Genomic DNA, 14,213 nt, shown 5'->3' with positions numbered 1-14,213 from the left:
CCACACACACACATCAGAGCTATTGGCTTCCATGCTTATAATTAAGCCCTTGATAGTGTTGCATCCATTGCTTCCCTATGGTCACAGCAGGATAAGAATAGGTGCCAGAAATGATTGAGCGGAAGTCTCATCTCAAATCGAAAGAGAAATGTCATTCGAAAAACGAAAAACCAAGCCTTTTTCAGACTTCGATTCTGATAGGAGATGTGGACGTACTCGAACCGGACCTATATTTTTCTCCACAACGAAACACATGTCACAGCTAAACCAGCGATCATCGATGTGTCCTACAACGTCTCAGCTTCAAGTGATTAATGTTCTTTGTTGTCCATCATGGGATACACAAATTTGGGCAAAAAATTGGCTTACCAAATTCCCCATTGGCCAAATAGACTCGACAACATTTTTCTCCATCAGAATCCATGTGCATAGCAAGGTCTCTTGAGCCTTGACACTTCTGAGATAAAATTCTAACATCATTTTCTAACGTAAAAAAGAAAAACAACATTTTCTGTCTATTCGTAATTCGATGGGATAGACCACTTCAACTAAAATAAAGAGAAATGACACCATGCCTAGGTAAGGAGTTGTACTCATGTGTATTTGATGATTTGTCTGTCTTTATAGTTTTGGTCAATGAAACTTTTATACATGCGTGTTTCTTGGCAAAAATGGCGAAAGAGACTCGATGACTAAATAATAAAACCACCAAATGTATCACGCGTCGAGTACCAAATCCAAAAACAGATTCATCATCACCATTCATCAATCTAAGAATAAGTCGTATTATTGATCTGTACATGCATCAGAGCCAACGTCGATACGAATCAATCAACAAATTCCAATCCAGAACAGCAAGAAAATCATCATCGCAACAAAAAACGAACGAAACTAAACAAACAACAATCTCTGTGTCTGTGAATAATAATGATAAGAGAACTAAGAAGATGGAAGAAAATTAAGACCGGTGTGCATGATTTTACTGGATCAGCGTTTGTGAGTGGTCTTATGATACTTGTCCTTGATCCACTGGAAACCGGAGGAGGCGCCGTCCTTGACCTTCTTGGCTCCGGTGGAGGCGACGGCCTTGGTCTTCACGAGGCCTTCTCCGACCTTCTGCTTGCACTTGGCGGCGGTTCCTTGCTCGCCGTGTTTGACGTCCATCGGGTACGACGAGTTGTTGTTGGTGTAGTCCCACTGGTCTGCCCACGACGTCGTCTCGCCGTAGGTACTCGACTGCTTCTTGTCTCCGTGATCCATTGTGAGAGATGAAAGGAGAATGGGAGATCTAGAGAGGTAGAGAGAGAAAGGGGGAGCGGTTTGATGACGACGACGATATGGATTTTACAACAGAGGAGAGAAACGGGAAAGGGTTTTATAGTAGTTGGTCCAACCTCAGCAAACTTTTAACCGTCTTTGAATTTGGATAGATACGTGGAAAATATATGTGATAATAAGGAAATATATTTGTTTTCTCAAAACAAAAGAAGAAAAATAGTTATGGTGATACGTGTCCAGGTGTGAGTGGTGGATATATATTAATATACATATGTCAACAATTTCATTCGTCGTGTTTTCCTTAGACAGTGTATCTTATTCTTACCTACATATATCCGTAAGATTAAATAACATAATACAGATACATGATCGTCTTCAAATATATATCGTTATGAATAGATAAGATTATATCATATACTTACATATCGTGCATATCTGAATTTCTGCCCAAATACCCCTTTCATTTGCTATATCAAACTGTCCACAACTCTTTTAATTAGTAACTTTGAAGAACATTGTACCTATTCATATGATTTAATCGGTTAGCTAAGTAAACAAGTCATATTTTAGAGAAATCCTTGTCGATTTAATTTGTGATTTATTGGTTTTAATGATGATGAATTGTAGCTTGATAGCATAATGGAAAATCAAATAACGTTGAGCTTATGGGTTCAAATCAACTTACCATGCCAACACGTCATATTCATCGATTCTAAATTTTAAAGTGTATGGCCAACGTCTAACTCATTCTTGTTCAAATCAACGTATAATGAGTTTCTAATTGTTATTAATATTTTTTTTCCCATGAATCAACAAGGGAATCGTTTAGATCGATCAGAGATTAGTAGTTATTGATCAATTACCTAACTCCCAAGTAAGACATCCCAAGTTTGAAGGGCACAATTATAGTCGAAACTGTAAAGCTAAGCGTGTGAGATTTCCACAGCTTCTGGATTCATCGAGAACAAGACTTTTTGACCGATATGACATTAAACTATCACACACCGGCCGTCCACCAATATAATTGAAGTCCAATTATTCTTGGCGGCTCCTCGAAATTTCTCATCATGCTCCGGTATATTCCCGTTAGTCAAAACCAGAGCTCCATTTTCTGGCATGAAAACGACCAAACTCTGAAAACGAAACCATCTGAAACATGCGGCTCTTACACATATATAATATAACTCACAATTAATTATGCCTTGCTTGCATGCGTGAGCATCAGTACCTTTCTTTAATCCACATTTGACTATTTAATCAAACTACAAACTCTTCTTATTACAAGGAGTACAGTAAAGAGGTTTTCTCGATCGATCAAAAGGCTATTGCATAATAGCAGCTTCATCCGGTGATTCTATGTCAGCGCTTCGTAAGTACTTTTCGAAAAGCAACCGAGAAGTAGTCACCGCATTTCCGGTGCTTTTCACCGGGAATGTGTTCCGGCTGCTTTGCCAGTCATTTGTGAGCTTGATCCACTCCCTCCTCCAGTTCTTCAAGTCAAAATCACTACCCTCGTCCAAGCTTTTTATCAGGTACTTGAAGTATATGGCTGCTCGGGGACCATAGTAGTCTCGCAGAAGCCCGCTCCAGTACTTGTTTCCTAGTAACACCGGGAAATAGAAAAGACCAACAACAGATTTTCAGTATATTTTTATTGTGTATAGGATGTGAGTTCTTGTGAAGGGATCACCGAATTCTCATACCGTAGTCGCGAAGAAGACTTGCCTCCTCTTCTGTGTTGTCGAACCACATAGTTATTTGAGTTCTAGCATTCCATTCAAACTGCATTAATTTTTCATTTTTCCAGGTTAACATAAGTATATATGATCGGTTTGATGAATGATGATTTATATATAGTTCGATGGGATCCAAACCTGTATTTCCTGCTCTTTGTCTTGGGCAAGTTTCTTTGCGCTTTCCAACCACGGTCCTAGAAGAAATCCATCATGGCATGCTAAGAGTGTGTCCATGTCTTCAACCAGTTCCAAAAACTTCTGGCTGAGGCCAACTACTTCAAGGGTATCATTTAAATGATAGGCTTCTATGACCTTCAGAAACAGCTCATTTGCATACTTGGCTAAAGCTTGTCTTGTCAGGTCTACAAGGTCATACCTGAGTACATTTATATGTGACAAGTTGATTTAGTTACAAACTACTGAAGGTAGTTGTGTATATAGCCAACGTTGGCAGGTTAAATTCCAAAGTTGAAAGGGCTAACCTGTAAGTGTTGCTTCCTGAGAGTTCATCTCCACTTGCAATGAAAAGTTCTAATGCATGTACTACTTCAGAAGTCGAATACCATAAATGAGGTCGCTCGAATGAATCAGTTACTTCCTCCAGGAGTTCTGCTCTTCTTGACACTAATGATTTCTCATTTTGGTAATAACCTTGAGGCGGTCTTGCTATAAAGGATGGATCAACATCCGGAAATGCCACAATCACATCCCTATTTTTGTCCTGTTCTCAACCAATTAAGGATATCAAAATCTAGCACAGAGGTATGAAATGACATTCTTATAGCTGGGACTAACGCACAACCAATACTGAGGGTATAAGAACTACGGTTTTACAGTGTATGCATGCTTTTTGGAACAAGATCCAGCCGTGCAATCTTGCAAAGTTGAAGAGTTCAAAGACCTTAAGGCCCTCTTCAAATTGAGAATGGAGAAGACACAATTCTACAGTATTAAAGAACAAAGAAAAAAAGAAAATGGAATCTATATAGGCCAGGCCACTTAGTCACTTACGTAGGCACCATCAGTGCAATTATAGGTGGTATGACGCAATATACTCCAGGCGTCTTGCACTAAAGGAACTGCACGACCATAACGTCTCGTTGAGTACAGATTAATCCAGTCCTGAAATAGCAGAAACGAGTGAATAATGTTCTCAATTGAAATGGAGAGTGGTAGGACTGGTAGGTATCAAAGGATTAGGAAATGAGTAAAGCTTACCTTAACATCAACTTTGTTCTGCTGAAAAGCCATCTCAGACATTAGATCATAAACAACAGGATTCTGTTCTATACCTTCCATTGACATTCCAACCCCAACCTTCAGAGAGTAATAGAAACAGTAAGGAATATATATTCAAATGAAGTTCTAACATGAGAAAAGGAGGACTAGTGGAATATTTAAGACGCAATTTAAATTAGATTTCGTTCTCTTTATCGACTTCTTTACTTTCTAGTTGGAAAGAATTGAAGGTATGAGTATGATTTATTACTGGAACCCTCAACCATGGCCAAGGGGGATTACATTTCACTTTTAATAATAGGTGCATGGGAAAATTTAACAATTACCATGGTTGAGTTTTCACTTGTCCAAGCATCAATTGGTCCGGATGCTATTGCATCCAAAACGCCGTACATCTCAACGTTTCCTGCAAAGTTGTGCAGCATACACCTGTAATGAATACCAAACTAAGTAAATAAGGATCTACCAAAGATGAACAGAGAAGAGCATATATATGTTGTGCCATTTGGTGTTTAAATTTTATGTTAGCAGTCATGGATATGGTTTCTATCACTATACAAATGCTAATTCCCAATCAAGAAAAGGAGCAATGACTTTCCAGATGTAAGGAACACCATAGAACTGCTCTGAAGTAGTCCAAATTGGTTTCACTTCAGCAAACAGATCAAGGACTACCATCCTCCCTGCAGGAACAGAATGTAAAAGTGCCTGGAAACAAGCATGTTTCCTTGTTAATGACAACACATAAATGAAAGGGAACAAGATACCCAACAAAAACAAAAATTGTAAGTATAACCTTCATTTGTGCAGGCCTCCAGAATGGATCATATGAAAATAACCACCCCTGCAGAATTATACTCGTCAGTATACTGTAAACCAAAACATAGTAAAGTCTAGTGACTTTCCAGCAAGTAACACTGCAAGTAACTAACACATAAGGAAGTAATCAGAAGATGAAAACAAGAAGTCTAAATTACGGTGGGTAAATAAATGAAATATTTGATCAAAATGAAAATGGCTCAAATATTGTTTGCTAATTTCTAGACAAACACAGATAAGAAGGCATGGTTACTGTTTGAAAATCGGCCGTCAATATAACTAGCTACATTTCATAAAAGAGATGCTAGGAGTATGGTAAGACTCAAATCAAATCATTCGTTTTACCTGCATTAGCCAGACCCCGTCCTTATCTCCACTTTGCAGTCCCTTAAATATTGTTTTACCTAATGCAGAGATGTACTCTGGATCATCAACGGGTGGAGTATTCTCATCGAAAGTATCACTGCAACAGGTTCAGTAACCAGCTTAACAAACATTAAATATCACAATAACCACATGTTGAGGGCAAAAACAATGGAAGAACAAGCTATAATAGAAGAAATGCAGGAAGCTGTATACCAGTTGTATATGTGACTTGTCCTTCCGTATTCTGATCAAACAAGTAATACAACAATGAAAAGAATAAGAACTGAATTTTCTCACAAGTCTTGCATGAAATAACATAATGCAGGAGGGCAAATGATTCATGTGACCAACCTTTTAGTTGTTCCTCAATGAATGTTTTCCCAATTTCAACAAATAAGGGATCAGTTGCATCAAGAAGGTAAGTGCACGTCCATCTAGGGTCACTCTTAACAGAAAACCTGAAGCCATATTGGAAATATTCAAGATGTACAGAAACCTACATATTCAGTTAGTATTAAGGAATTCAACTGAGACAAGTGTGGAATATGGAAATTAAAAATAATAAAGCATGAGATTGCCAATGAAATTTGGCGGAAAGTGATCCGCATGGAGCAGCACTTACCAGTTTCCTAACTGTGTTATCTTTGCTGCTGGATATATAGTTTTGAGTGCTGCTGGAACATTCCCGGAAAATGCTGGAAGAACTGAGGAGCAGAAATACATACATCAGGTTATTAACCCCACACTTTCTTAGAAATTTACTTAAATTGATATCCTTTTTTTCCCTTTCAAGTTTCAAAATAAAATTTTGCAGTAGTTACAAATCATAGAATTGAATTCAGCAAATTGATGTGCTACAACTATACAAGGCCAAAAACATGTGATCCATTTTCTTCCCTCTTAATCCAGCTAAAATATTAGAAGTTTAGTACCTGGAGTCATTCCAAGTTCATACATTCTGTCAAGAATTCTTTTCTGCAGAATCAGCTGTTGATCAAGCCAACTTTGTGGGAGAGGTCCACCCCATCTGCAGAAAATTATCACATATCATCAAGATACTACAATTGTTATCAGTCAGAAAATATTGCAAAACAACTATCCTTTAAGCAAGATAAGCAAACTCACCCGTGCAGATTTCCCATTCGAGACCATGAAAGGAATGCAGGGCCTCCAAAGAAATCATCCAAATCTGATTTGCTTATGTTAAATTTCTGGTAGAGGAGAAATAACACGTTATTAGTATAAACAAACAACCATTGGTTGGTACAGCAATGCTCCAGTACTAACAAGGAAAATTATAGGCAGCAATGAAAAGCACCTGGAAAACTTTCTGCCATATAGCCTCTTGACCTGTAAATGCTAATGGCAAATTGATACCCTGGAGGGCCATCATATCAATCTCCTTTTCCCATCTAATCCAGTCCCACCAGGCCAAAGAATCTTTAGAATCAGAAAACGAAGTATCATTAGCAATTCACAAAAGAACAACTCTAAGAATCAAATCCACAGCTCAAAAAAAGTTTTACAATACTAGCTTCTATGTAAGAGACACTGTGGAGAAGTAAACACAAATATAAAGTAGCAGCTTACAGCTAGATGTAACAGCATTCTGGTAATAGTTCCAAGGAACAGGTCTCTGGACTAAAATGCCACCATCTCCTACACAAGAGAGTAAACCTGCTTTTGGGACTGAAAATAGTTGCGCACCGCCAGTTTTATCCCAAGATATATGTGAGCCGCACCAATTCTTCAAATACCAGTGCAGACCAGCCAAAATCTCCACTCCAGTGACTCCGGAAATCCTAGTTCAAGCATTGATTTGAAAGTCACATGAATGTAAATTAATAACACTTCAATGGTACCATTTGATCAAGTACAAATTTTCATTGAATTGAAACTTTCATGTATCCCCAATTTCCCACAGTCACACATAGTGTAGTATAGTGTAGTACTGTAGTTTCACAAGGAGTTAGAGAAAGAAGATGACTACATACAGAATCTGTGGATCGATTCCTCGTCTACGAAAAGAAGGATGGTTCTTAATCATAAAACAGGAAGCACCACCACATTGCTCCTGCAAGTCCAATAGGAACAGTCTTGAGTTTGTGCAATTCTCAATAGGGAACTAGAAGCATCATAAGATTCATAACCAACTTCCAAATATATGGCTTTGCATATAAAAGAAAATACACATGCAGCTATTTACATTATAAAATCATACAAAAGCATCATGTACGTATGAAATTCACATTCACTAACATAAAGATTAAACCTTTCCTAAATCACAATAAATAAATAAATTAAACTTGGAAGAAAATAAAAGTTAGAAATGAAATACAAATAGAAGAAACTGAAAGACCTTCGAGACGATTTGGAAGTCGAAGCTGGAGGAGTGGGAAGGAAGAAGGCGGTGGAGGACTCCGCGAGCGGCGGCGACTTGGACATAGGGCGGGGCCCTCTCGCGGTCCTGAAGTTCTAGAACGTTCGAAATGTAGCCGACACCGATGGTGGATGGTGATGAGGAGGAGAGGACGCACAAGGTGAAGAAGAAGAAGAGTGTGAAGATGGTAACGGTAGAAATGGCGGGAGAAGTGGCGGAAGCCATGAGAGAGGTCGAGTGAGCAAAAGCTGAGGATCATGGTGGTTGAGTAAGGTAGAAGAGGAATAAGAAGAAGGACGAGACAAAATTCAAGGCCGACCGGTGATAGGGACCTGAAGAGAGGCGCGCGACGCTTTGGTCTTTCTTTTTGTTTTTATTTTCATTTTTTTCTCTTTTGTTTTGATTTGACTCGATTAATTTTTTCTTTAGGTTTTCAAAACCTAATCAACGCCGGAGGTTAAGCCGGCCTGCAGACCATCAAAAATATATATATCGGAGGTTAATATGTGTGGGAGGATGATGCTAGATTGAGGTTTAAATTTTTAGGCTTGATTCGTTGTTGTCAGAGGTTCATGTCAGAACGGTTTTTCTGTTAGATGATCATGCTCCTCTAACCACCAAAAACAGCTTGAGACTTAAATCATTTCAACCTAGATACATGTCACACCTAAGTTCTTACTCGATCACAGTGTTATTCATTTTATTTTTAAATGGGTGTCTTTGGTTTTTTAAAATAAGATACACAATTCAATCAGAAAAAAAAAAAAAAAAAAAAAAAAGTTAAACAAGCCTGCCCATCTCCTTCTTTTCATCATTAGTTTTATCATTAACATAATCCATTTGTCGGCTGAACTAGTAGAGTATTCAGTATTTCATGAAGTCTTTGAACTAAGTTGAAAAACTACGATCGAAAACAAAACCGACATAGAACACAGAACAATCGAGACGAGGATTATGGGCCTATGGAAACGGACTTTGTCGGATTGCGGCCTCTGTCTGTTGTCTTGGATCGACAAAGGGCATCGAGATGAAGATCAATTTTTTAACAGTGTCCAACTAGAACCACCATTACATAATAACAAAAAATTTACGATTTGTTAGGATTAAGGGTTAACCCAAGTAGTGAGGGTGAAATGAGGTTAGGATTAGGCAAGGTTACTATTGGAGTTGACACCATCTAATGGACTACTCCATCGAAGTTGCTCTTAGGAGTTCGATTTCCCTCCAATATAACAAATGGCAGAATGAGGCGTCTATAGGTCTTTACATATGTCAGATGCAGAGCAGCCATTGATGGTTGCTGACCCTATAGGCAATAATGCCATGATATGCTTGAGACCAACAGACAAATATGGCAAGTGTAGCTCTAAGTTGGGTTTTGTACTAGTGCTATGTTTCTGGTTATAAGTTCAGTGGTGGGAAGACAGACCCCATTACATATTTTCAGGAAGCATCATGTATTATCATGCAATTAAAAGCTGGAACAAAAGGAGGTGGGTAAGGCTTTACTGAGATATGAATAAACATTCCACTTTGATATTGTTGCTTTCATCACCATAATAGATTTCATTTCCTTGAGAGGAAAGCTGTCCTTCCCTTCAATCCCACCAAAAGTAGGTTGAGTATTGTATAACTGCTATAGTTAACATCACATACAATGATGGATTATACCTGGAACTGAAAGGGTTTAGTATGGCATACTTATGAGTTCTTCTTTTTCTACCTATACAGTACTATATGGCATAGGTAAAAAACATTCTACCTTATAGAGCAGAAGGGATGACTCATAGGTTCAAAACCAGTTAATATGTCATACAAATCGGGGTGCGATCTAGAAATGAAAAGACAACAGCTTGTTTCATTATGCATTGAAGACAATGAAGAGAATAATCATACTTCTGAGGACTAGACTACTATGAATTAAAAGTCACTTGGGTTCTGTACTTTCCACTGATTCCAATTCAGAGCTTCTTTTTACATTTCTCAAATACAATATAATGACACATAAAACAAGAAAATCTAACGAAATTTCACAAAGTATGCGATTTTGGTCAAGTAATATGGGGAATGAAGTAGAGACTTATAGAAAGAAATTGTACAAAATGGATCCATCAGAAGGCGAAGACTAGCCAAAAGCAGTATTCCTTGGTCCAGTTAGGATACAAAAGTATGCCAGCCACTCCATTATTTTCAAACCTTGTGTTCATAATTTGTTTAAATTCACTGAATTTTTTCATGGGTTCATACTACTTAATTCGTAGCTGCAGATAGAGAATCTACCTCTTTTTCACAGGTTTAGCCCTACTTTGGACCAAAATAAGATAAGAATCAAAGATAGGAAGGCATCACTATATCAAAAGAAGTTAAGCAACAAGTAGTATTGTTCATCTTTGCCATATACCTAAAGTGCATAAGTAATAGAGACCAATCAATCACCAAAGCAACTTGCATTCAAGAACAATTAGCATCCACTAAACATCATTTTCGATCAGTCTTTCATTAGGCTTTTTGGGTTGCCATTAGAGGTCATAGAGCAAGTCACTGTCAAGTACTGCGTTTTACGTGAGCCAAAAAGACTATAATTTCTTAGCCAAAAATATGAAAAAAATTAAATTGTACCTGCAAGATATATGTATATCATGATGGAGACTGGTATAAGAGAGCACAAACACTTATCACTCATTGATAGGTCCCAAGGGGTTCGAATCACGGGTCCTTTTGGCCCTCTGATCTCTCATTCCAGGAAAAATAACCATACCAGTAGCAAAAATGGGTGAGACACACTACGTGCATAGCAATAGAGAAAGAATACATGTCAAAATTATATGCACCAAACTAAAGTTGAACTCACATGCATGGGACTACTATGCCTAGCTTCGAATTCATAAACTTCCTCGCCTCATTTCTCTTCTACAGGTCCTTTGTTAGAGAAAGACTAATCAGCATGTTCCTTCAAATCACATATACAAGCTTACTTGTATCATGCTTGTGAAGTAGGTGGCTTGGTTCACCTTCACAGCCTTGAGCAAGATTTGGAGCCTAAGTTTTGTTTTTAGCCAAACTTGTGGTGGAAGGTTGTGGTTGGAGGAGTATAGCTATAGCTTAATTTCTCCACCAAAACTGGGAGTTAAATATATTTCTAGTGGAGGGTCACTGGGTCAGGTTGCTTAGCTCCATGATATGGACAAAACTTATCAGTCAAACCCTTCACTATATTATTTCTGTTCTTTTAAATATCCAAATTCTATACAAAACCATTTGATTCTGTCCCTTGCTCCCTGAGTTTTAGATCAGTAAAGAGAAGTAATGCAGAGCATTTGATAAGATCATGATCCCAATTGAAGTGCAGAACAACCAATTCCTATGCTCCACCCACCTAATTTTATTGGCCCAATATTGCTTCATCACTTTTTGCCAAGAGTGTAGTATCTATTTTCATATATGTTTTAGCTTTAAATAGGCCTCCTAAATATTTAGCTATATATCCTCACTCCTTCTCTCTATATAATAATAAACACCTCACTTTCTTCTCCCACTCTTCTTCTCTAGCATGAACCATGGAATACCACCAGTCCTATCCGTACTCAAACAATGATTTTCAATCTCAGACAAGTCATCTTCATGGTGATCAATCAGATCATTACCTTACTTCTGTGCCAAGCCTCCAGTCAGTTCCTTCCCTGACCTCACAATCCCACAACCAAGAAAATCAGCCCACCTATCACCACTGCCTCACCACTTTGCAAGGCCACAACTCCTACATATCCTCTCTCACCATGTCTGGAAACTTCATCTATACCGGCTCTTCCGACAGAGAAATCCGGTCGTGGAAGTGCAACCCTTACGTCGAGTCCAATAACGAAAACTTGAGTGCTGATCATTGCATGGTGTCTGCTGGAAAGGGAGCAGTGAAGTCCCTAGCAATTTCAGGTGACAAGATCTTCAGTGCTCATCAAGATCACAAAATCCGAGTCTGGAAAATCGAAAACAATGAACCTGACCACCTAAGGTACTCGCGCTTAGCCACGTTGCCAACTCTTGGTGACCGCGCTGCTAAGCTTCTGATGCCGAAGCACCAGGTACAAATAAGAAGGCACAAGAAGTGCACTTGGATCCATCATGTGGACACAGTCTCTGCACTGGCCTTATCAAGGGATGAGTCACTTCTCTATTCTGTTTCATGGGATCGAACGCTCAAAGTATGGAGCACAACAGACTTCAAATGCTTGGAGTCAGTGAGAAATGCACATGATGATGCTATAAATGCAGTGGCAGTGTCATTGGAGGATGGACATGTTTATACTGGTTCAGCAGATAAAAAATTAAGGTGTGGAAGAAAGAGTTAGGAGAAAAGAAACATTCTCTAATTGCTACATTAGAGAAGCACAATTCTGGGGTCAATGCACTTGCTCTGAGCAGTGATGGTTGTGTATTGTACTCTGGTGCATGTGACAGGTCCATTGTTGTTTGGGAGAAGATAGATAGTGAGGGTAACATGGGTGTTGTGGGTGCGCTAAGAGGTCATACCAAATCAATATTATGCTTAGCAGTGGTGTCAGACTTGGTGTGTAGTGGTTCTGCAGACCAAACCATAAGAATCTGGAGAGGGGTTGCTAGAAGTTATTCATGCTTGGCTATGTTAGAAGGGCATAAAGGTCCAGTCAAGTGTTTAACTGCTACAGTTGACCAGTGCACCACATCTGACACATCTAGTTATCTCATTTACAGCGGAGGTTTGGACTGTGACATCAAGGTTTGGCAGGTCTTTGTTCCTTGTCAGTAGAAGACTCTTTCTCTTCTACTTGTTCTAATCTTCAGCTAAGTCTTGCCTATTGAGAGGAGATCTTGTTTTTCTGCTTTCTCTTCTATTGTGTTATGTTAGTTTCCCTTTTCTCTATTATTAGTCACCTGGGTTAGGTTAGAAATGCCTGCATAAGAGATATGAAGTGTATGATTCATGCGACTGTGTGATCTTAGAGGGTGAGATATTGTTGAGGAAATGGAAGTATGATGGAAGAATCATGTAGGGCTATCATATAATAAGAACAATAATTTCTAAACCATCTGTATCTGTTCTTATTTCAAATTTTATGATACTGTGCTTTCTCCAAAAGGATCATAAACTTGATAAACAAATATGCAGATGAGCTAGAACATAGCAAACCTAAGGAGAAGATAGAAATATTAAAATAATTATGAATAAAAGCAAAGAAAGCTCACAGAAATCCAAACTAAAAGGCAAGACATCAAATATTAAAGAATGGAAGAGAACTTCACAAAACGGGAAGAAATTTCTTAAAAGTGGGAAATGACAATAAGAAATAAATAATATCACATATGATACATATGGTTCTCTCTTTCTTAACAGTAGTGTGGTGTGTGCCCAAGCAGGATTGGCTGGAATGGATTTAAATATGTGATACAGTGGCCAATGGAGTGTCACTACTTACATTTTTGGCAAGGATTGGTTGGATTGTGGGGCGCAACCCAAAAAGACCGAGAGAGTGCATAAAAAGGTCAGTCATTAGTGAAACTCACACTCATTCTCTTACTAATCTTACCTTCCACTGTCCAAAATCTCAATACACACACACACACACACACACACACACACATATATATACAGTTCCCTTCAAGAGCAAAATGAGGAGCACCACACTTTAATTTCAAAGTCGTGTCCCGCTCTGTAAGGGAACTGTGTGTGTGTGTATGTATATATATAGCTTTCGCTCCAAGTTCGGTTTCTTTCAGGCAATAAAAGCAAGATATATCTATAGATATATCTACCATTCACAATAAAGCAGCAGGTAGGTATGCCAAATTAAGCAGGATCCATTCAAAGCTGAGAAATACAAAGCAGAAACTCTAATCATATAATGAAGGGTGCAAAAATCAGTAATCACCAAGTCTAATAAAGAAGTAATCACTTAATAACTTCATATAAGGTTCCAACTTTGACCTGTAAAATGTATTATCACAAGTGGAGAAGTTAGGTAACAGTCATTTTAGTTCCTAAACAGCACACCAGAATTTTAACCTAATTCATTGCTCTTTGTCTCAAATCCAATTCCTAGCTATCAAGCAAACAACGTCGTTGACCCAAAAGAAGGAAATATAATATGATATGAGATTTACTTTACTACCAAGCTTTCTGAGATTATTATCCTATTAAAGAAATCTTAGAATGATCTAACTTGGATAATCATGGGTACACCTGTCTACTCAGTGTCCACACTGAGCAAGATAGCCTCCGAACAACAGTGCTTTAGCAGGTAAAACCTAAGTTAACTCAGTTTGATGTGCAGATTAACAAAAACTTCCAGTCCTCAACTTTTTCCTGTTGTCAGTACTCCAAAAAAGCGACTTTAATCCCTCAAAGTTTCAGATCAAAAGGA

General features: G+C 38.3%; 2 protein-coding genes and 1 pseudogene across 3 annotated transcripts in view; 1 reads left to right on the top strand and 2 right to left on the bottom strand.

Annotated features, from left to right (window-relative positions):
• LOC101303713 (beta-glucosidase 11-like) overlaps positions 1 to 424 on the bottom strand; it is a 3,444-nt gene extending 3,020 nt beyond the window's left edge. The window contains exon 1 of the mRNA XM_004301234.1: positions 370 to 424. Coding sequence (XP_004301282.1) covers positions 370 to 424 — 55 coding nt within the window. The remainder of the gene's footprint in view (positions 1 to 369) is intronic.
• Positions 425 to 2,539: 2,115 nt separating this feature from the next.
• Positions 2,540 to 8,043, bottom strand: LOC101303429 (alpha-N-acetylglucosaminidase-like). Its single transcript, XM_004301233.1, has 19 exons — positions 7,798 to 8,043; positions 7,433 to 7,512; positions 7,029 to 7,240; positions 6,757 to 6,878; positions 6,564 to 6,649; positions 6,371 to 6,465; positions 6,061 to 6,142; positions 5,790 to 5,896; positions 5,652 to 5,682; positions 5,418 to 5,535; positions 5,050 to 5,097; positions 4,848 to 4,961; positions 4,580 to 4,699; positions 4,233 to 4,331; positions 4,026 to 4,136; positions 3,497 to 3,735; positions 3,153 to 3,390; positions 2,982 to 3,060; positions 2,540 to 2,878 (listed from the first exon to the last, which is right to left on the bottom strand). The coding sequence occupies exons 1-19, from the start codon at positions 8,041 to 8,043 to the stop codon at positions 2,601 to 2,603; spliced, it is 2,505 nt and encodes an 834-aa protein (XP_004301281.1). The 3' UTR covers positions 2,540 to 2,600.
• Positions 8,044 to 11,375: 3,332 nt separating this feature from the next.
• Positions 11,376 to 12,866, top strand: LOC101303132 (annotated as a pseudogene). The gene has a single exon (XR_184802.1). The product of XR_184802.1 is annotated as an F-box/WD repeat-containing protein sel-10-like (transcript).
• Positions 12,867 to 14,213: the final 1,347 nt, after the last annotated feature.

The sequence above is a fragment of the Fragaria vesca genome, linkage group LG5, assembly GCF_000184155.1.
Source record: "Fragaria vesca subsp. vesca linkage group LG5, FraVesHawaii_1.0, whole genome shotgun sequence".
NCBI classification, from domain to species: Eukaryota; Viridiplantae; Streptophyta; class Magnoliopsida; order Rosales; family Rosaceae; genus Fragaria; species Fragaria vesca.
Note: the sequence above shows the minus strand (reverse complement) of the source record. Positions and strands in the feature narration are given on the sequence as shown.